This window comes from Onychomys torridus, chromosome 17 (assembly GCF_903995425.1).
Source record: "Onychomys torridus chromosome 17, mOncTor1.1, whole genome shotgun sequence".
Taxonomy (NCBI): domain Eukaryota; kingdom Metazoa; phylum Chordata; class Mammalia; order Rodentia; family Cricetidae; genus Onychomys; species Onychomys torridus.
This window is the reverse complement of record NC_050459.1, coordinates 13,149,998-13,174,263: the sequence shown is the minus strand read 5'-3', so window position 1 is coordinate 13,174,263 and position 24,266 is coordinate 13,149,998. Positions and strand designations below refer to the sequence as shown.

Sequence of the window (24,266 nt, the reverse complement as noted above, 5' to 3'; positions counted from 1 at the left end):
AAAAAGTAATTCAAGGTAAGTGCAGTCCCTTGTTGGGGTCACCAATGGAGAAGCCCCAGCAGTTCCAAGGAAAACACTAGTGAAGGAGATGTAATAGTGACACGTTCACAAGAGACAAGTGTTACTGTAGTGACAATACAACCTCAGGCAGATGGAGTCTCTAACCATTCTGGCACATTCCTGGATGCCAAGACTATCACTGTTGTAAACTATGTAGCTTCTAGCTAAGCAGATCTCTCTATATTAGTTCAGCCTCTCCTCTGTATCCTTCTCTGTGGCACAGTGATATTTGTGAAATATTTTCTGGGGAAAATAACTGTCCACAAAAAACACGAACTCTAGGACAATAAAGTTAAAAATAAAGCTAAATAATAAAGTTTAAAGTCCTTATGAAATCGATGGCTTTTCCAGCAAAATCGTAAAATATTAATAAAGACCTAAACAAAAAGTGGGATTGTAAATAAATTACCCAAGATATTATTGTACTGAATATTAAAGTATTATCTAAAATTTGATATTAAAGTATCATTGAAGCACTCTTTTAGGCCATAAAGATTTCTAATCTTAATGTGTATTTTTTTCAAATGCCCTTTTCTCTGTAGTAACAGGTCATTTTGCTCAAAAGGAGCAGCACTTTGCTTAATGAATTTGATTGACAGCACTGGTTGTGTTTTGTAATAACTAGATGTCATCTGTGAGTAATTAATACAATGAGTGCACACGCTGACATGAATTGGCATAGTAGCTCACCATCTCAGGACATTCAAATTCAGACTTGAGATGATCAAAAGTAAATAAGCAGATACTTGTGTGAGAAGTGGATAAATGGTTGCACACACCTGTGCAGGGTGCAGGTGATTTCCCTGTACATCTACTTAACACAAATATCTCACATATATCTGGAGTATTATAGTAGGAAAACCTTGCTGAATCTCATGATAAAGTCCAGAAATAAGGTGGAATATACCTGTTGGCTTCATCCGATGAGGTTTCCTGAAGAATGAGTTTGGTTTGATGTAAACATTGATTCCATGAATGACTGACTACACAGTTCCTACCTCTAGTGCTAGGCTGCTGTGGTGTGCTTTCCTAGACTTGATTTTTTTCTTGACAGATTTATGTCTCCTCTTCCAGCTCCATGTGGCGGGCACCTGACAGCTTCTAGTGGGGTCATCTTACCTCCAGGATGGCCAGGATATTACAAAGATTCTTTAAATTGTGAATGGATCATTGAAGCAAAGCCAGGACATTCCATCAAAATAACATTTGACAGGTGAGATCAAACCCTTTCCCACTGCTCTGGCACCTGGAGTTACAGCTACACTTCCTGTGTTAAGTAAATAAAGCTTAAAGCATGAACGTTCTCAAGCCCCAAGGAAGATAATGGACCAAGGGCCAGGGGCTGACACACCCATGCTATCCCATGGGCACAATGTGATCTCAGCTCTGGGCTGCAGATGGGGAGGCACACTGGATGGTCATTGTCCAGGACCTACCCTGAGTGTGGATTTGGGACCTGAAATTGGGAGAAATCTGTTTGCTATGTGGTGTTCCCTGGAAGCAGCTCCCCACCCTGCTGGAACCTTCTGCACCCTCCATGACAGCACAGAAAAAAACTTCTCCAGTTCTGGGGAGGCTGCTAGCACCTGAAGGCAGCCAAAGCTTGCAGAGCCAGCATCAGGGTTAGTGCAGTAGATGAAGAGCCTCTCCAGTGCCTGGGAGCCACTGTGACTGGGACAAAGTCTGACTTAGTGATATGAACACATGTTTAATAATCTGTGAAAATGAGGATGCTGTTTGATCTCTAGCATGAGGTGCTCTGCCATTGTTCTCAACATTGAAATCAATTTTATGACTGAAAACTATTTTTTTGTTGTACAAAAATCTTGTACTTGAATAAAGCAGCACCTTTGGTTAACACTACAGGTTCAATCTCTGAATGATGTGACAAGACTGTACTCTGAGTTGCAATATTCCTAATGTGTTGTCTTGAGATGTGTGACATTTTCTTCCTTGTTTTCCAACAATTCAAAAAATGAGGACTAGGGACTTTTAAAGAGGAAGTGGAACAATCACTACTAGATATTTAATTTTTGATTATCCATACCTCTGTTGGATGGCCTTACTTATTAGTAAAATAATCCTTCCAAACAACAAAATATGCTCAGTATCTTTTGGTGAATGACCATCCCTAAATAACATTAATCATTAAAAAATAACTGAAGTGTTCAATATAGGAAATTTGATTTCCTACTGATTCTTATTCTTTCTGGAATTGGGGAAAAACTGAATGAAACTCCCCATGATCCCAGAAACAGGTCAGATTTATATCACTTAGTAAAAGTGTTAATTTCATGGCCCAATTGTCTGTCTAGTTTCTGTTGCTTAAAGGAAGATTCATGCCATATTTTCTATAGTGTGATTATTTCAGTATTGATTTGGCATAATATCTGAGTAAGTTCTATTTGAGTAGCTAATATTCCTGGAAATTTTAGACATTCAGCCTAGATGCAGTCAGAACTTAGCTCTTCAAAGATGAACTGCATAGCACAGTTTTAGTTTGTTCTCAGTTAAGAGCTGATAGTGGATCTGTGCAAATAAGGTTTGGATTCTCCACAGATGGTTTGGCCATGCAAAGCTTCCAGACTGCCAAGTCATGATAAGCATTGAGAGTTTACAGTCTTTAATGTGTGTTTTTATCAGTCTTCACTACCCTAGCTAAAAACAATGTGCAAATTTTTCCATGAATATTCAAGATCCAAATGTAAGATTCTATGGTTCTGCAGACTTCTGAAATTTGAACTCAAATATTTGATAAATCACAGCACCTTTAGAACAGGTGTTAAAAGTAATAAAGTCGAAGCTGGCTCCACCAGGCCCGAGTCCACCAGCCTTAGATCCTGTTCCGATCTAGCCATCTGAGACACATTATTTGCATTGCTCTGTATAGAAGAACAGAGTGCAAAGTGTAGCCTAGTTTGCTTGGAAAACATAACATTACTGTGCCTTTGTAGAGGAACATCCACATTGATGATGGACATGGCAGTCTTGTTAAATGAGGTTCAGCATCTTTTTGCTGTTATGGAGATGTGCAAATAAACTGAGCTAGCTCCTTGTCTAGCTTCTTTTCCTAGCAATAATCTGAACCCAGCAGGGGAATCGTGGCATGGCTTCAGAGACACATTTGGCTCAGTTACGCAGTGAGTCAGAGGCATGAAATTCTGAGACGCTCCCTCAGAGCCAAAAGAGGCATTTGGAATCTGAGTTAGCTTTGGAGGACAAGATGGACCTGTTTAGGAAATTATTTCAGTGCCCAGAATGGTGCCATCATTGCACCGAGGGGACCTGGATGCCTCAGCTTTATGTAAATATAATTGCAGGCTGGGTTCACTGGAAGTACGAGCAGAGTTAAAAATCTGTCTGGAAGCCATTTTTGGCTTTCCCGAATCATTATGGTATCACTGAGTTTCTGAAGTAGCAGCTTTCTCAGTGTTGGTCCCTCAAGAGTTGGTGTGAATAAAAAAAGCACAGTGTGGTTTCTGGGAAGGATATTTAAATGCCGTGTGCTGTGAGGTCCCTCTCTCCCTAAGGGGGCACTCCTCTTCTGTATGTCTATTTCAAGGCGTCTACAATATGTTAAACAGAATTGGAAGAATGGTGTAAAGTTCACAATCAATGATTGTTTCACTACTGAATGTTGTATCTACACATCATCTGTCCCTCTTCATCTGTCACCTACCTGTTTATCTATAACCTATCGTCAAATTACATGACCAGCATCTATTATATGTAATGTATATAAATATATATTATATAATCTATTTTTTCATTTATCTTCTATCTAACAACATCTGTCCATCATCATTTATCTGTCTTTAGCATCTACTTATCTAAGGGAACTTAGGTAGTTCACAATAGTTTTCCTTCAGTGGTAGATAATGACCTTGTTTATTGCCTGTTTTACACACAGAATTAGATAGGATAGAGCATTTACAATGTACTGTGTTTTCCCCACAAACAATACAAAATATACATATATAGTATATATTTCGATCACCACATTCACTTGAAGTTTTCACTAGGAGTGACACAGTTGGACAGGTGTGCAAGCTGACGTGACCCTGCATGCCTTTCCTCAGGTTCCAGACAGAAGTCAATTATGATACTCTGGAAGTACGGGACGGGCCAGCCAGTTCATCCCCACTGATTGGAGAGTACCATGGCACCCAGGCACCACAGTTCCTCATCAGCACAGGCAACTACATGTACCTGCTCTTCACCACTGACAGCAGCCGGGCTAGTGTTGGCTTCCTCATCCACTATGAAAGTAAGTAGCTCCTGGCTAGCTCCCAGGGCAATACACTATATCTCAGGTGATAGACATACCTGTGTCTTCAAGTGTGAAGACAAACGGGCTGATTCCATGAATAATTGACTGTCAAGTAGTTTCAAGAAATCTCCTATAGAATGTTTTGGAGGGTGAGAGGTTGCTTTAGGCTCCTTAATAAGTATCAATTGCCTATTACAAAGTAAAATGATATAATCATTAAATGATGAATTGTATTTTTAGTGCAAAATGAATTAATATATTCTATTATAGTACTATTTTATTATATTATTATATTATACACACCTATACCCTCATATATTATATAGTACACATTATGCATACATATAGAGAGAGCATTTTACTGAAGCTGTGTCCTGAGTGCTGAGTGGGGTCAGTTGCCAGGGTACTGTGCAGAACACCCTGGTCTGTGAGATCATGTGAATGGGTTTTCCAGGGTGGCAAACATTAGATCAGAGGTGAGAAGGAATTAAAACCCAGCTGTGCTTAGTGAATGCCAAGTGATTGCTGAGAACAGTTAACAGTTGGTAGGCCGTGATGGATGCAGTGCGTTCAGCAGGCCAGCCTCAGTTTTCTTTCCAGTTTGGCTCCGTGTTTCAGCTTCTGAAGTACTAAAGTGAAGCTGTATCATTTTATAGCCATATTTATATGAATATACTTGGGGACCTATGGGGAGAGGGGCTTCCCTATAGAACTGTGTTTTTAACAAGAGATAACCGAAAACAAAACAGAAGGAAGCTGCTGCAGCCCCCGCATTGAAAGTGCCTTCACCAGAAAACAGACCTAGGAGGGAGACTGACCTGGCTTGCTGCAGCCCCAAAGGAACCACACTTCTGTTGGGCAGGATATTTAAGGACATGCTGTGGATATCACTTTGTATAAATAAAGTTCCAGTGGCCAGGCAGGAAGTATAGGCGGGACAAGAGAGAAGAGAATTCTGGGAGGTGGAAGGCTGGGTGGAGAGAGACACCGCCAGCCGCCGCCATGAGAAGCAACGTGTAAGTAAGCCACAAGCCATGTGGCAAAGTATAGACTAACAGAAATGGGTTAATAAAGATAGAAGAAGTAGATAACAAAAATCTGCCACGGCCATACAGTTTGTAAACAATGTAAGTTTCTGTGAGCCTTCTTGGTTGGGTCTTAGCGACTGTGGGACTAGCGGGTAAGAGAGATTTGTCCTGACTGGGCCAGGCAGGACAACTCTAACTACAAGGACATTCCTATTTTGTGCCACTTCTCAAAAGTAAAGTGCTTACATTTTAATGACAGCTATATATTGCATATGCACACACTTTTATCAATGCATGAATATATGTCATCTTTCATCTATTCTGACCTCCCCTCTTCCTCCATCATGGGCTCTGCTAACCCCTGCCCAGAACCTCTGCTCGCCAGCCGCAGCAGTATTCAGAACATATTTCCCTGTGTTTTACACATAGAAACGCTTGTTCAAGTAAGGTTATGAACATATGCCAGTAAGGTTATTTTTATTAAAAATGAATGATAGTAAGTTTCAACTCTGCTACTAAAAGATTGACAACTAAAGAAAACAGGTTAATTTCAAGCTTAATTAAAACTTAATTGTGATATACATATATACATATATATATATATATATATATATATATATATATATATATATATCACATCCTATATATGTCATTTATTTCAAAGTAGCACTTTTTAAAAATTAAGTTAGGACTGAAGAGCTGGATCAGCAGTTAAGAGCACTTGCTGCTCTTGCGGGGGACTGGAGTTCAGTTCTCAGCACCCACATCTGGCAGTTTACAACTGTCAGTAACTCTAGCTACAGAGAATCTGAAACACTCTTCTGAACTCTTTGGGAACCCTCTACATATGGCAAATATCTACACACACATAATACATTAACATATATTTATACATCTATATAAATAAAAATAAATCTTAAAAAAAGCAAGTACATTTAAGAGATCAGATGTTTGCCAACTTGTTTCTTCTTGGAATCCGTATATATCTTCTTGGAGGGAAGGTATGCATGTAGACACCACAGTTATCCCAATCTGTGATGCACTGAGTACTACTGACCCTGCTGTCACCTCCTGCCCCAACTTGGAATGGAGAGATTTGACCTGTATACATGTAGGAAACAAAAGTGATCTTTGGGGACCCGGGCAGGTGCAGATGCATGCCAGCATCCCTTCTTCTGTCCCCCTTTTTGTGTTCCAAAGACTGCACTTGGGGAACACTTTCCTGAAGTAGGATTGGAAATGGAGTTCATCTGGTTACCTGAGTAACTGAAATTCAAGATGTCGTTCTTATTCTCCATGGGGAAAATAGACAGGAAGTGTGCCTGTGAGTCTCTGTTCCACTTCTTACTCTCACTAAAACATTGCACACAGTGTCACTATTAGTGGTGGTTGTCACACTATCTTCGTTGGTACACACACAGTTTGCTCTTTTTTAGTTTGCCATAGGCTTACAAATATGGCATAGATCTCTAAGACATAGATCTACCACAGTGTTTTGTTTTGTTTTCCTTCCTTGTCTCAGCAGGAAAGAGAAATAAAACTGTCTTCATCATGATGTATTTGTAGCCAAGAGATTTGTCTGAATATCTAAAGTCCTGATACTTAGGAATCTAGAATCTTCCTTCCTGTCTTATTGACAAGCTGGAAGTGGACCTGTGCCATAGAAGAGAGGTCTCTATTTAGATGTTCTAAAATATGCATCTAGATATCAATACTATGTACTAGGAACCCTTCTAGAAGTACTCCACATTTTTGTGTAGTCCTCTGTGCTGGAGCACTAATGCTTTATGGGGGGTGGTGCCCTTAGTAAGTAGGATGGCACACTAAACTAGGGTGTTGCCACCTCTAATCATTTGTCCCAATTGAGTACAGAAAGAGACTAAGGGGAGGAAGCCAAACCCGTGGATAAGAATAAGAAAAGCAAACAAAGCCCAGAATTAACTGCCTCAAGCTTAGTTACCTGCAGAGTCTTCAGAGAAAGTAGGTGGTCTGTGCCAGCGCAGATGCTGCTGTAGCTACTGCATCCCTGGGACACAGAACTAAGTGTTCTCTGAGAGCCGTGAGTCCATCCCAGGACCACCCTGACCTGCAGAGGTCTGGAGGAACAGTTTGTTTCCAGCATGCCCTGATGTCTTCAGACCAGTTCTTAGCATGGTAGTGACTCACTAAATTCCTCTTCCTTCTTACTCTCCCTGCCCAGAAGTTCTGCTTATACCTCTTTTCTCACTATTAGCCTTTCAGCTTTTGAACAGACCAACCACATGCCTTAGATGGACAAGATAAAACAGTAATACATCTTTACATAATTAAACAAATGCAACCCATCTTTACGTAGTTAAACAAATATTAAGCAACATAAACAAATGCAACACAACTTCACACAGTTAAAAAGTGCATCTTTGCATGGTTAAACAAATGCTGCACATCTTTACATAATTAAACAAATATTCTGTCACACAAACACATGATAGCTTGTATACTAACACACACACACACACACACACACACACACACACACACACACATATACACATATAGTCAAAGGCAGGAGAGCTAAGGCAAGTCATACCTGCTTTACAGTACACAGTTGACAGATGTGTCTGCTGAAGCCCTTGGTAGACTCCTTCCTCTGCAGTAAAAACTCCCCATGGAACTTGAACCCGTCAGGAGACTGTGCCAGTGTGACTGTGATGCTCAAGTCAACACACTCTTCCAACACTTGGCTTTCATAAAGATTGACAGCTGACAGAAAGACTCACATCAAACATACAGGAATGTGAACAACACAACAATGACTGTGAAAACAATCTCACCCTTTCACTGTCACCTGGTCCTAGAGGCCATGTGTTGAAAAGAAGTGTTTGTATCATATTTAGGTCAAATATCAGCACGCCTATGCTTCATCTGAGAAACAGAACAGCACTGAAATGCATCCTTCCTCACAAAAGCCATTCATTCATCTGTCTTTTCCCTGTGATGGGAGGCTAAGGCCAGGGCAGGTGAGGGGCAGCTCGGACAGTAGACACTGCTGTGTATGCCCTCCCTGGAAGCCTGATTAGCACTGTTTGTTCTTGCAGGCCCGGCTTTATTGTATGACTTGCTTTGGCTCTTCTGCCTTTGAGTGTATGCATGTGTGCCTTTGTGCGTGCATGCGTGCTTGCGTGCGTGCGTGCGTGCGTGCGTGCGTGTGTGTGTGTGTGTGTGTGTGTGTATTGTGTGTCAATACACAAGCTACAATGTGTGCAGTTCTGCACTTTCCCACTCCTGGATTTTGTAGGAATTCTTAGACCAGCCCTGCTTTAGGCTAATTAATGACTAAATTCGTGACTGTACTTCAACATCCCCCCATACACACCACATTTAAAACACAGTATTTGCACATCTCTCAGCTCACATCTGCACTATTGTTTGTTTGTTTTTTTCTTAAAGCTAATTTGTCTATGGTCACCCATTATGACTTCTGAGGTGTCTCTAGACATACTTTTGAAGAACCACCAACACAAAGTTCTGTTTTGCTTCCCCTTAACAATTTTCTATTTTTGAAGCAAAGTTTATATGTGAAGGGGTTTGTTATAACTTGTGGCTTCCAGGGTACAAATTCTTCACAAGCACACAGCTTTGTGTCGCATGAAGCATCGTCCTGTGGCTGCTTTTGCCTCAGCCATGGGGAGCATGTTGCTCAGGTGAGGAGTGTCAAGACGGTTTCCATAGAAAATGGATGGGTGAGGGGTTGGGGGTGCAGCTCAGTGGTGGAGCGCTTGCCTGGCAAGCGCAAGAACCTGGGTGTGGTCCTCAACTCCAGAAGAAAAAAACAAAACAAAACTCAAAAACAAGGAAATGGATGTGTGTATGGTGAGAAAGGAGAGAGAGAGAGAGAGAGAGAGAGAGAGAGAGAGAGAGAGAGAGAACAGAAAAAGTGAAGAGGAGAGGAGAAGGGAGGGCAATGGGGAAAGGAGAGAGAGGGAGAAGAAGGGAGGAGAAGTGAAGAGGAAGGGAAGGGTGAGGAGAAGAGAGGGATGGGAAGAGAGAGAGAAGTGAGAAGATGAAGGAAGAGGAGGAAGAAAAGAGGAGAGAAGAGAAAGGAGGGGGGACTTAGAAAGGAGTAGATGGGCGGGGAAAGGAGAAGAGCGAGCAGGCAGGGAGGGAGGAAAGGCATCAAGACGAGGGTAGAATTCTGTAGACTGGTGCTCACCCTTGGCAGCCCCAGCCACACAGCACCTACTGCATGGCATCCGGTGTTACTGTGCTTTGCATCCCTGGGAATCCTGACACTTCGTTTTTGAGGATGTAGAATGACCACTGAAGGACAATAATTATTGGTAAAAATAATGCAATTCTTTTTAATGTGCTTTTTATCCTCTCATGGTTCAGCTACCTCCACCTTTTTAAAATTGTGACTATGAAAGTCCATGTTGGATTTTATGTGCTGCTGATCTCTGGGAGGCTCAGGTCACAGCCCTGTGGTTTCTAGATTCCTCCAACCTCTGTAAGCTCATAGAGTTCCCAGCCTGCCCTGGACTTGTTCATTTGTTTATAGTTGTTAACTCTAAGAGCTCTCTGAGAGTGAGGACACCCCACTCCTCCTGGGACAGGGAAAACACAAGGATGAACTTGGAGAGATCCAGAGTACAGTGTGCTTCAGCAAAGGACATGGAGGCCTGAGAATTTCTCCAGGTGGTAGTGTCTACATGGGCATGGTTGAAGGTCCTAATGCTGGAGAACTCCTACTGGAGTGATCCAGATGCTAGGAACTCCTACTGTGAATAACAGGACAGTCCTGAAGAAATGCCCAGGGTGTATAAACAGGATGGTTCCCATGGTCAGGAAATGTTCACCGTAGATAACCAGGATGGTGTTTGCCCTCAGGAAACTCCCACTGTGGGGCAATGCTTAAATTTATGAAACACCCAGGGGGTATAATCAGGATGGTCCAACCCCCAAGAAACATCCACCAAGGATATCAGAATGCTGCTGAGCCTTGAGAAAGGCCCAGTACTTTTACATACTGTCTTTCAGCAGCCAGCTTTCTGTGGCCTGGCAGTTCTACCACTTTTGGGTCACAGTCTCCTGTACTACTAGGGACATTTTATTATTGTTTTAAAAGTCACCCTGGATTTTATAAATCACATGTTTGACCTCAGCATGGGAAACCTACCCATAAGTCACCTCACTCTACTAAAGTGCAAATGCTCAGCCCCAGCCTCCAGGGGGTCACTGTTGGGGCTAGGAAAATCTGATTGCCAAAACATTATGACATTTGGTGAGCAGCCTCAGATCAAAGTCCACATCTGAGCTTCCTGCCAGCAAAATACACTATAAAAGAGTTTTCCTTTCTCCAATCACACAAACATCATGATGATATTCACTTCCCTGATTCTCATGTTCTTGAATAGATGATTCTAGAAAAGAGAAATATAAAGCACTTCATGATGAAATGACCCAATTCCTTTTATATACCAGCTTATCTTGAAGCACAGGCAAATGGCAGATGGTACGCAGATTTTAAACTGTAATTTATAGACATCGTTTGAGAAAACCAACTGTTAGGCAGTTTTTAATCACATTCCATGTGTGCGCTTGTGTGTATATGTGCATGTATAGGAATGTTGCAGTGCAGCTGCCTAGACCTAACTGGAATGCAGAATATAAAAGGAAGGAGAGAGGGGAAAGAGAAGAGGTGGAGTGGAATCTAGTTTAATGTTCCCTTAACACTTCATTGATTTTCCAAGGAACAAAGGTAAAATTCAGAGAGGTCAATGAATTATTCAAGGTTGCACATTTCTCTATGACCTGGAGAGGAACACATCAAGATGACTGTTTTTAATTTGAAAAACAAGGTCAAATATTTGCAGACATTGCTTTCACATTAATGGACTCTTGGATATTCAACAATCAATTCAGTAATGGAGAGTTCTCTTGGATAATTCCCTGGATCTGTGCATATGTGGAAACATATTATAGCTTATAATTTAATGGATTTTTTTCAATTACCAAGAAAAGCCCTTTGGTCACATTTTTTTTCTGTATATGTAGGTGTAACTCTGGAATCAGACTCCTGCCTGGACCCAGGCATCCCTGTAAATGGTCATCGGCATGGTAGTAACTTTGGTATCAGGTCTACAGTAACCTTCAGCTGTGATCCCGGATATACACTAAGTGATGATGAGCCTCTCATCTGTGAGAAGAACCATCAATGGAACCATGCCCTGCCCAGCTGTGATGGTAGGTGGAGCTTATGCAGACAAGGCTAAGTTAGTACACCTGTGGACATGCCAACACATGGGCCAGTATGCACAGAGCTTGGCATGATACAAGGTCACTGAAGAATGGGTTCCCTTTACAAAATGTATTCTTTGAACATAACACATTTGAAAGTTGTTCAGTATTTATCTACTAGCTGGGATGATGCCTTATAAATAATGAAAATTTGTGATCTCTCCTTTGGCATTGCCTCTGAACCCTGAGACTTAGAGAGCTCAATTACACATGTATCTTTGTAGAAGTATTTATAGAAGGCCTGGGAGACATTGTGATCCAGTTAGTCAAGTATCATTTTCTTCTGACTCAAGTAACCCAGATCCACCAGTAGTTTCCTCAAAGCTGGCACATCTTGTCCCAGTGACATCTGACCTCTTCCAGAATATTTCTTCTGGGTCACTAGGCTCCTTATCCAGTTGTGGACATACAGATAGAGGATGAGATTTTTGATTACTGCGTATCACTGTCTCTCTCTCAGTTTTACACTAAAAGTTAGGTGGATGTGTTACTTGTGATCATTTGGAAAACACTTTTGGCATGTTCTCTTTAGTCATGAATATACTCCATTATAACACTGTTTCTTTAGAAAAGTATATAGGTATATGGAAAATAAATACTTAAGTGGGAGTTATATATACACATAATTTCCACTTTCATTCCTTTTCCTAAACTGTGGGTATTTCTTTTAAAATGTTATATGGGTAATAAGCACCTTAGTTTCCTCAAAATAATAGATGCAAATAGCAGGGTCTAGGAAAGGTTGTGTTTGCAGAACTGACAACCACTGACAACCTTTGGTCTTTTTACTGGAGTACTAGCTCAATCAGTGCTTGGTGTATGCATATAGGAGGTGGAACACTCAGGGTAGATGATTGCCTTCACAGGCAAGCACATAGAACCAGTAGAGATTTTGGACTCTGGGCAAAATTTGGTACTTAAGCACCCATGGGGTTACCTGGTAGGAGGGTACAAAGGATGGGCAACTGGGCATGATGACCTTCTTCAGGAAGATCAAACATTGCTTGTTCTTGGAAGAAAGCAGCTGAGATATTGTTCTTTGATGCTGTATATTGTAATTATAGTGTCATCTACCTCTAATGTCAATACATTTGATATAAAAGGTGACATAAATTATATACTATGAGGTAGAAAACTCCTCAGCATTTTAACACAACATTGTCATCTAAAAATTTCACCTTCAAGTACCATGTAATCAAGTTACAAAAAAAAAATTAGTGTTTTAAATTAATTTATGATTTTTATATTGTGGCCTGTTTATTTTTGGCTGCATGTGGCTGGCAGGTTGGGCATGTGTACAATGTATGTGGTGAGCTGAAACGCAATACAAAATCAGGAGGAGGTCTCCCTTGCACCTGTTAGAATGTCCGTCATCAAAAGATGAAAGATGAGTGCTGGTAAAATGTGGGGAAGGAAACTGTACATCCAAGGAAGAAGTGTCCATTGAGACAGCCTCTGTGGAAAGCATCCCACACTGTTTATTTTTTGTTGTTTGTTTTCTTTTGAGACAGGAATTTTGTTGTGGAGCCCAGCCCACCCAAATCCTGGATCCCTCCTGCCTTAGCCTTCAGTGTACTGGGTAAAGTTGATTTTATTGCACACATTGCCACTGTAGCTGTGAGGATTTGAAGAGTGAAGTACTGGGACTATGTGGTCTTGCTGTGGTCTGGCTCAGCAGTGGACAGTTGCCACATGGTCAAGGCACCTGTCTGGGTGATGAAAATGACGCTTCCAAGTGGGAGACTTGGCTTGACCTATATGAGTTTGGCATTCTGAGGTAGATTCTTCTCACCAATCTTTGTATCTTATGTTCCCAGGAGTCCTGGGGTGGACATAACAAAATAACATGTTGTTGCTTTGGTCCTGAAGGAGAATGACATCCTACTTAGGCCCACAAACAATCTAGAAGATAGAATTATCTGTCCATGGCCTTGCCTCTTCTCACCCTCAGCCAGACATGTGCATATTCATTTCCCTGTTGTGCACTGGAGTACCAAGCTATCTGAGTTACACACATCCTCTGCAGACTACCAACCTTAGCCTTCTCCAGAATTCTGACTGACTTGACCTGACCACCACTGCCACATTTTTTGACCTTTATGCCAACATTAACACCATAGAATTTAACTTAAAAATTTTCACCCAGTGCTATTATACATAATAGATTATATATTTAAAACATACCTAATATGCATATTTAATTATACTTGCATAGAAATACATAAATATATAGACATACTTATACACGCACATATATGTACAGTACATACTTGAGAGCATGTTTTGTAATTTGGTTTTAGGTTTCAGTAGGGTTTGGACAGAGGAAGAACTAAGGTAAAGAAATAGGAAAGTATGGGGCTGGAGAGGTGGCTCAGCCATAAGGTGACTCACTACCTTCTGCAACTCAAGTATAGGGAATGTAACACACTCTTCTGACCTCCACAGGCAACAATCACGTATGTGGTGCACATACAAACATGCAGACAAAACAGTCTAAAATATATTTAAGAAAACAGAAGAGTGAAGTTTAGATCCAGTGAGTATTGAAGTTTTCCAAGGTGCTTAGCACACGAGGAGGCATCCTTGGCAGCAGGAATGAGGGAGAACAGCAGGGGACAATACACATACACAGGGTACAATTTACAAATTCCCAGAGTCTTAGTCAGTGGAAAATGATTGCTTAAACAAGAAATGACATAGAAACGGAATAGGACCCAGCTCTACTAGAATGGCCTATGTGCTGCTTATAAATAACATTTTCTAGAGAAAATGAAAGTGCATTAAACTTAGACATTTTGTCTTTTGTCTTCCAAGTCAAATTTATGCAAATTTGAAATCTGATCCATCTAAGGGGATCCCTAACGTGATTTGTTATGCTACATTGTAGCACCTTTCCAGGACTAAAAAGCCGACAGTGAAAGGTTATTAATAAATCTTCACATTTCAGGAGAGTTTAGAGTTTGGCATGAGAGTTTTATTTAGTCATGGCTGTTTGCACTGAGCTCTGAGACTCTCCTTGCCCTTTCTAATCTCACACAATCTTTTAAATCTCACAGGTTTTTATTGCAATAAACCATACATCAATAGGAAATGTAAACCTCTAAAAATTCATAGTTCTCTGCAAGAAAACATAAATTAGAATTAATTATAATATTTTATCTCACCTAAAAAGAAGATAAATCTAGTGTTTCTCTTCCCCAGTACTACATTTGGTTCTTTTAAAAACTGTTGTTAGCATACTGCAGTTTCAAAGAAAGAAATTGAGCACTGGAGTCATTGTCTTCCTTTCATTTGGTAAAGGGCAAATGCGTGGATCATTTGGGAATTGTAGTTATTAAATGTTTTTATAAACTGTTTATTCTTTCCACAAACATTTAGTGCAAAACAATTGTGTTTGTGCCTAACAGTTAACATCAGCATAAGGAGAAGAAATAGAGTTTAAAAAAAAAAATCACACATAGAAGCAAGTGAAGAAAGAAAAATGGCTACAAATAGGGAAATGAAAACATAATAAATAAGACTTACAGTGTGCATTCTTGAGAGGCCCCAGAGGCATCATTCAAGGTCGGTCTTCCTAAAGAGACCTGATTCTGGAAAAATCATTTGAAAGAAGGGAATAGGAGGATGTGGGGGTTGGAGTGAACACTAGTTGCTGAGGGTGAAGGTGTGAAACACAGTTCATGGTGTCTGTAGGCATGTCTCAACTTGAGACAACAATCTCAGGACCCCACAGCCAGAGTCCTTCATCTTTGAGAGTGGAAACAGTTAGATATGTGTCTTAGAGAGCCTACCTTCTACATCTGGACAGTCATAATTTAACACTTCCTTAAACTGCAAGGTGTTTGTCCAATATTTCTTTTGAGATTATGAGTCCAATACAAATAAATAAAGAAAGAAGGAGATATAGTCAGTGACTTCTGGTCCACCACAAAGAGGCAAGGAGTCACCCTGCAATAGAGAGAAACTGAAATACAGCTCTACCTTGTTAGTACCGTACCCATAAAGTAAGCACAACCCCACCCCCACAAACTAATGAAAACTAGAAAATGAAGAAAGAAATGAAGCACAAGATTTTGTGTCTCGCATGCAATTTTTTCAGAGAAGACACTAGTACAAGTACAAGAACATAGAAATAAGTTACACTGAAAGACCAACGTATACCAGTTAAAGCATGAAGACCAAGGCAAAGTCTTGAGCTTGATGGTAGAGCACTTGTCTAGCACATGTGAGGTCCTGGAATCCTTCTGCAGCAAAAGACACAAAGAAAAGCTGAACTGGGGATAGGCAGAAGTGCCACATATGAAGCATGACATTGGGGGTATAGAACAGAGTAAAGACACAAAGCATGTAGGAAGATGGAAATAGTTCAAGGAAGAGACTATGCAAATTTGATGGTTTTCAGTTTGTGAGGTACCTAACAGGGAGAGAGCAGAATCTATAGAACCTTATTCTTCCCTCACTAGTAACCTTGACTCTCATGAAAAAGGACTCTGGCCTGACGTATAGTCCCCATATGTCAACTCCTGTCTTTCTCACTGAAGACAGACACCTACTCTTGAATTTGTTAAATCCCTAAGAAGTGAAAATTGAGTTTGTGATCTTCAGTGCATTACACAACTCTTGTCATGATCTTAGAAATGACCAGCATGGAGAAAGGAGGTGATAATGTTGGAAAAGAGTAACTACAGTATCCATGGGAGGTCTGTAGGTTTTACAGGAAGATGTGCATTGTCCAGTCTTGCTGATGTGAACAGACCAAAGAAATGGCATGAGCACACATTCCACAGGGAAATGCAGAAAGAGCTACTCCTCCACATCCTACCAACATGTCCTCACTTATAGGGTATCCACCTTCCTGGTTGTGGACAGCAGCTTGCCTTATTCTTATTTGCCATCTTACCAACATTTTATAGACTACACACCTGGGCTGCCTTTGAGGTTTGGAAGCTACTTGGCAATCTTACTTGCAGAATAACCCCCACTTTGTTATATGTATTTTTAAGTAATTGTATTTTCTTTTCCTAATAAATTATATCTTGGGGATATTAGGGACTTCCTTAAATATTTATTTTGTATGTCTGAGAATATAAAGCGGTGTTAATTTGGCAGGAGTACGGCCATCAGTAAATGATTTGTAATGGAGACTGAGATCCAAGCAGAGGTTAACAGCAAACTTCAAGCTTGCCCTCAGCAAACCTGGGAAAAGACATCAACCTTCCCCTAATCTTCCCTTTTCTGTTTCTCTGTATATTTTAGTCATCTGTCCAAGGGGCTTTTTGGTAAAACCTGTCTGGGTCCTATACAGTCGAGCAGGTATTAGAAATACAAATGTCAAACTCATAGAGTGGCAGCCTCAAGGAAGTTAGAAGTAAATTTTTACTTTAGCTTTATAACTAGCCAGAAAAGGCTCCACAATGCATGAAGAAATAGATTCATGTAATTCAAATTCTATGCAGTTCATTTGGTGCCTCTGCCAGGGGAACAGAGACATGACCATCTATGAATAGTCAAGTCCAGTAGGGACCCTGAAGTAAAAGTCTGGGTTTTATCTTATTCTCTTCTCTCTTTAGATTAGCTGAGAATTTCAATTCCATTCTCTGTATATCAAATACCCCTCTCCTTAAGCCTGTGGGCTTTGTGCAGTTATTTTTATTTAGACCGCTGATAATGAGTGGGTCAGAGAGAACTCTATATATCCATGGGATGAAGATTCACAGGAGGATCTACCTCACCTGCAAATTTCTCCCTACATGCTCCAAATGGAAACACCCTGCAGTTGATTAGCAGCCTCAGCCTTCCTTAGTACGTTGTGATGTCACTGAACAGCACTGGAGAGGCAGAGACAGGAAGATCTCTGGTGCTTGGTGGCCCTGCAGCCGAGTTAGTCAGAGTACTCTAGGCCCAGTGAGGAACCCCATCTCAAAAGCAAGGGAACAACTTCTAAGCAATGGCACTGAAGGATGACCTCTGTCTTCCACACAGGTGCACATTTGCATACACAGGTTAGTCTGTATGCAATGCACACACACAATGAATTATGGATTTTTTAATTGTTCAATATAGTTGGATATGAACTACTTTTCATGAGTCAAGGAGCACAGACAGTCTTCAGAGTACTTTGTCCCTGAAACATTGGATATATGGCATCTCACTGTTACATAAAATACTTTAATTTCTTACAGTTAAATCCTTCATAAAATTTCAGAATTCATTGTGCTGATATATGCCTGGCCTGCAATAGATTAAAATTAATTGTACACATCTTCTACAATCAGGACCTCAGGCCTCTATTTCCTCCCATCCTGTCCTGGCTACTCTGCTTCAGGTTCCTCTCTAGAATCTTCCATCTCCACTGTGTTGTTCACATGGTAAATATCTGGGCACCATTTTCTACTGTTTGTTCACATCCACGGTACTGGCTGTCCACCACTGTGCTGTCCTGTTTCCTAGTCAGTGTTTCCCAAGAGAAGCTGACTTGTATGCCCCATCCCAACCCCAGCCATTTGCCTGGATGCCCAATAGCATCAAGCTTCGGAATTCCAAAGCTGACTTCTGCTCTCCTCTCCAAAGATCTCCATCCCCTCCCCATGTTAAGCTTAGGCGTCAGGCTTGTTATCTTCCACTTGCTGTACCAGTCTTGATAGCAGACAGTTGTGATGCTCTATGGCAAGTACCTGATTGGCCCCCTCTCTCCTGCTGCCTCTAACAAGCCCATACTAGTCAAGAGCCCCGGTTCTTTTGTCCCTTCTCACCACCTGTGCTCTCATTCAGGTATCACGTGGGGCCTCACAGCTCAGCCTCTTTGGGCCTTTTCTCCGAGCTGCTTCTGACCACTCATGTCAGTGCCTCCAACTCCACACAAGTCTGGGACTCTGCTCTCCTTTTTCTGTGCTTGGCTCCATTCATAGGCACCTGTCATCTTCCAGAGTCTGTCATCAAGGTTCACACAGCTATAGTCAGTCCTCAGTGTGCCACCCACTCCACAAGGATAGTGGTTTTGTCACTTTTCCTTATTGTGATCTCCTTCCGTGCTGAGGACAGTGTCCACCAGCAGGTTCCACATAATTCTTTATTGACAAAATTGACTTCCAAGCTCGTGTTTAGTGTTCTATCTTTCATAGGGGAAATGTAGAACCAGTGGAACATTATGATGAGAGAATATGATGATAAACTATTAAAATATTGTAGATATGACCTTCAAAAGCTTCTGTTCAGTTGGTTATCATGTGGCTATTGTTTTTAAGTTTATGTGTTGGGTTGTGTAAAATTCCCTTCAAATACTGACCAGAGAGAATGAGGAAGTACAGCCTGTCTTTTATAAATTATCTAATAATCATGCAATTATTAATTTTGAAAGTAGTGTCCATGAAACAATTTGTAAGTCCCATACTGAGAAGAAATTGTTCCAGGGATGAGTTAGAGAATAATGGCTCATTCCATTTAGATTGATGAATGCATGCATGCAAGCTCAGGTTTATGAGCTTCTCCCAGACACCACAAAGATCTCTCAAAGAACAGGCAGGAGAGCACCACACTGACCCAGTGTTAATGTTTATTACAACAGTGCAGGTAGTCCTTCTAAGTGGCTCACCTCCTTCTCCAGCATGCAGAGAGCCAGGGACTGTTAGACTTTTAGCCATAGGAGGGAAACACAGGTAAGTGTGAACTGCTCTCTGTCACAGTGTCACAAAGTAGTGAGTAGAGTGTTATTTACACACACACACACACACACACACACACACACACACACACACACAGTGACAGACAGATACAGAGGAAGAGAAAGAAAAGTACTTATTATGAATAATAACAAGGACAGCCAAGAAGTCCCATCTATAATTTAGTAACAATGAGATGAAATTTATCACTTTGTCCATTTCCATCACACAGTTATGTGAAAGACCAAAGGCTGGTAGCTTCATGGGGGTCACTGAGCTACCAGGTTAAGGGACTGTTGTTTGAACTCTAACTCTGGGGTGAGAGTTCCCAAACTCTCCTCTTGTGATACACTTGAGGCTTTGTCTCTCTGCCTGGCTCACTTCCAGACATCTCCTCCCCCAGCCTCTCCCCTGTTGTTGCATGTGACAGCACCTCATTCTCTCCTGGCCCAATGACCTCCCAGTGTGTGGAGATGGCGTGCAGTCTCTATTCTTTCATCTGTATGTGAATACCTTAGTTGTTTCTATGTGCTGGCTGTCATGAGGATTCCTACAGTCAATGTGGAGGTTGACAAGATCTCTCTAATACACTGTTTCCTTCTGAACCCATGACTGGATCATGTGAATGGTATTCAGCCCCTTTTCAGGGAACATCATCAGGATACTTTCCTTGTGGGCTGAACTAGTTTACATTCTTAGCTCCGTCTCATGTCCTGGTTTTATTTCTGTTGCTGTAAAAATATCTTGACAGAAAGCAAATGACAAGTGATGAGAGAAATGTGTTGATTTCAACTCACAGTTCCAGGTGATAGTTGATCATAGCAGGGAAGAGACAGTGACAGAACCTAAAGCCGGTAGTCAAACCCACAGTCAAGACCAGAGAGAACTGAATGCACACATTCTTACCACTCAGCTAGTTTTTTCTGTTCTCATAAATTCAGAGCCCAGCCCATGAAGCAATACCACCCATATCCATGATGGGTCTTTTCACCTCAATTAACCCAACTTATGTAAATTCCCTGTACTTGTTCATAGATTAGCCTGATCTAGACCCATGTTGAGACTCTCTCCCCATTTGACTTTAGAGTGTAGCAAGTGGACAAAACTAGCCATCACACACAGTGTATTAGATTTCTCTCCACAACTTTGACAGCATCGAAAACAAAAGGGGTTGTCTCACAGTTGCAGCCAGTAGAACACCGGGCACAAAAATCTGCTGAGGATGTAGCATGATAGAGGGATAGTTATACTGTTCCATTGCAAGGTGGAGTGACTGTAGCTTACAAGAATCAGTTGACTGTTTCAAAATAACCAGCCTAGGGAACTTCAAATGTTCCCAGAATAAAGAAGCAATGAATGTGTGAGGGGACAGGGATGCCAATGACCTCAATTTGACCATTATGCCTTACACTTAAGTACAGATGTTCCATAGCTGACTATCAAGTATGGAGGTTCCACGTCTGTCTACAAGTGTGTGTCACTGAAAAAGTCACTAGGGTGTTAAATCTTAAGAGTATTATATACAAATGTGGATATAGGTACAAGAGTGTGTTCTTAAGCCTTAAAAGCAAACTACCAGAGGAAAAAGAAACATATTTCTCTCTTTAAAAATATGTCTTTCCCACAATTCATACATATACATGATATACTTTTATTTTAATTTTTTCTTGCTCATATAAGTATTTTAATCAAATCCATATCTCTGTTTTCTTCTGTCCATTTTTTTCTCTGTCCCCATTCTACTTTTCCCTCTCAAATATCATGCACTCTCTCTTTCTAAAACTCGAGTCCACTTAGTACTGCCTGTAAGCTTGGCTATGGGGCCATTCATTGGAACATGTGTGGCCTCTCAGGGCCTGCATCTTTGAAAAAAATTGACTCTCCTTCCATAGTAGCCATCTACTACCAATAAATAGCTCTCATCTAGGGGTGGGACTTCATAAGTCCCTCCCCATCCATATTAGAATTCAGGTAGCTTGATCTTGTACAGATCATGTGCATGCAAACACAGCTGCTGTGACTTTATGTTTTCAATGATTTTGTCATGTCTATCAAAAATCCTTAAAATCCTAAAAATATTGTACTGCTGCCTATTATTACTTTCCTGCTCAAGTATTATAGGTAACTTTATGGTTCTTATGGTTTGTTTGAACATGGCATATTATACTACAAGGATTTTGAACTCACCAACGGACTGTTAAGTTCTACCCTGGAGGGTAGGAGTTATAGCTGAATGTATGCCTAATGTTCCTGGCATATTGACACTGGAGTTCTCTGCCCCACTGTACTCTATGTTGGGTTTTATGGATGTGCTGTGATGTAGATGCCTGCTTGTCAACCGGCATCTCCTAACTGCAAGTAAAGCAATGTCTAAGTTTCAATTTTATCCTGTCAGTACTCATGTAAATTCACCGTTCATTAGAAGCACTCCATTCTAGCAATCATTGTAGACCATTCATGTTTTCTGTTATTTCAGCCCTGTGTGGAGGCTACATCCATGGAAAGAGTGGGACTGTCCTTTCTCCAGGATTTCCAGACTTTTATCCAAACTCTCTGAACTGTACGTGGACCATCGAAGTCTCTCATGGCAAGGGTAAGACAAAGGGCAGGCCTTGGGACAAAGACTAATGCACACTGGGGAGCTCAGGCTAGAGAGAACAGTAAGGAAAAAAACAAGAAGATGAATGATTTTCCATGGGCTCCAAGATATTCCCTTTTAATTTTTGATAAGATTAAAGAGTTAAGCAGAAGTCACTTTTGTTGTCTTTGTTCCCCATTCAGTAACCTGGCTGTAAGTGTGAGAATAGAAACTTGGAAATTAGATGTAATGAGAAAGAAAAAGAGCTTTAATTAAATAAAACATGAATATTGATTCAATATAAGAAAAGGAGATTTATGTCTGAGATGCATTCCTGTTTCTGCTCTCAATTTGCTTGGCACTGTCCTTATGATAACCCAGGCCTTAGACAGGCAGTAAATGCAAAGAAGCCAATTGGTATTTTATGTGGGAAATACAGGTTATAAATACTGGATTTAGCAAAGTAACCTGGATATGGTCTTATATCTATAACTATTGTCTGTCATTTCTAAAGAGCCTTTTAATTTTAAAAACAAAACAAAAACCAGTCTTTATCATTGTACAAAACAGATGCAATACAAATGCAATGATCACATTGCAATATACATAGATGGCTTTTATGTCTTGAATTTTCCCAACTACAATGGATGAAATTTCTCCTCTCGCGGATGACCTTGGAAGAGACTTAGTTAAACAGACTTTGCTTTTCAACATATATTTGAACTCCACTTGATGTTTAATTGACTTAGATGTTACAGTGACCTTTATGTTACAGTGCCCTTGTAGATACATTTTACACTTTTCTATGAGCACATACTAAAAAACATGGAGAGGTGGCTAGGCACATAAGAGGACATGCTACTCTTGCAGAGGACCTGAGTTCAAATCCAAGTACCCACATCAGTCAGCTCACAACCTGTAACTCCGACTCCAAGGAGGTCAGCTGCCTCTGGCCTCTTGAGGGCACCTGCACTCATATTCACATACCTACACAGAGACCCATGAATACACATATAAGTGAAAATAATAAATCTGTAAGAAATAAGAATGTGGCCCTGAAGTAAATTAAGAATAAACAGATTATAAGTTGCTAAGGTATTTTAATTAAAAAATGTAAATCTTTAAAGGAATCCATTTATAGATAAAATTATCTGCTTCAGTAGAAAAAAATCAGAAATAGTGCATTTGAGCCTAGTTTCTATGAAGACAGCATGAGGCTTACAGAATTATAATTTCAAGAGAATTTGCCCTCAGCAATGCATGTTTCCATATGATATCTCCAAACTACTATTTATAAAGCTGGGGAAATGGAAATGGAGAGATTTTTCAGTGTTTTGTTTCTCTGGGATGAACACTCCCCCATTAGTGAATTCAGTCAAACATCAACATATTTATTGTACTTATGAATCCACACCTGTATCTATAGTTTCCTTTAAGTTTTTATCTACATGTATAGCCATACTTACATCCCACTCATCACAGATAGCCATCTGCACACACCTGTGGTGATATCTACATGTGTCTTCATTCTTGTCCACATGAACATCAGTATCATATGTATGCTGGTGTTAAATTAGTTTCTACATCTCCACCTATGGCCATGAGTGTATAAGTAACTACATCTAGCTCCTCTGTATCAATATCTGGGTCCATATCTACACCAAAACCCATGGCAGCATCTGTCTGTAACTGATCCTATAACTATTTGAACATTTGTTTTTGTTTAACTCTTCCACTTTTTTCCATTTTTAGAACCACCTCTGTCTAATTTTTCTCTGAAAGTTCAAAGTTAGAGTCACACAGATAATTTTAATAGTTAACAATTTAAGATATTTTGATCTGAACCTTTGATGTCTATAATTATGCCCAGAAGAGATTCTTTTCAGCTGCAGTTAAATCGACTGTCCCGCCCTCATCTCTCAGGAGTGCAGATGAATTTCCACACCTTCCATCTTGAAAGTTCCCACGACTATTTGCTGATCACGGAGGATGGAAGTTTCTCAGAGCCAGTAGCCAGGCTCACTGGGTCAGTCTTGCCTCACACCATTAAGGCTGGTTTGTTTGGGAACTTCACTGCCCAACTCAGGTTCATCTCCGACTTCTCCATCTCCTATGAAGGCTTCAACATCACGTTTGCAGGTATGTTAGTCCTTTGTTGTTTTGTTCTTAGAGTGTGTGTGTGTGATTGTGTGTGTGTGTCTGCCCTATATCTGAGTTCCTTCTCTTTCTCCATCTCTCTCTTCCTCTCTCTGTGTTCCTCTCTCTCGCCTCAGCAAATTATTGATCCACTGGATGTAGAGACTGAGGGCTACACTACCATGTCTGTCTGGTAACAGGTGTGCCATTAGTCTTACATTACACATACATTCTCTTCCTTGGCAATTGATGAATAAAAC

The 24,266-nt window shown here is 40.6% G+C and overlaps 1 protein-coding gene across 1 annotated transcript in view; it reads left to right on the top strand.

Annotated features, from left to right (window-relative positions):
- The window catches only part of Csmd1 (CUB and Sushi multiple domains 1), a 600,818-nt gene that overhangs the window by 273,712 nt on the left and 302,840 nt on the right, over window positions 1–24,266 (top strand). The window contains exons 11-15 of the mRNA XM_036209300.1: window positions 1,135–1,273; window positions 4,140–4,327; window positions 11,392–11,580; window positions 21,769–21,885; window positions 23,794–24,009. Coding sequence (XP_036065193.1) covers window positions 1,135–1,273; window positions 4,140–4,327; window positions 11,392–11,580; window positions 21,769–21,885; window positions 23,794–24,009 — 849 coding nt within the window. The remainder of the gene's footprint in view (window positions 1–1,134; window positions 1,274–4,139; window positions 4,328–11,391; window positions 11,581–21,768; window positions 21,886–23,793; window positions 24,010–24,266) is intronic.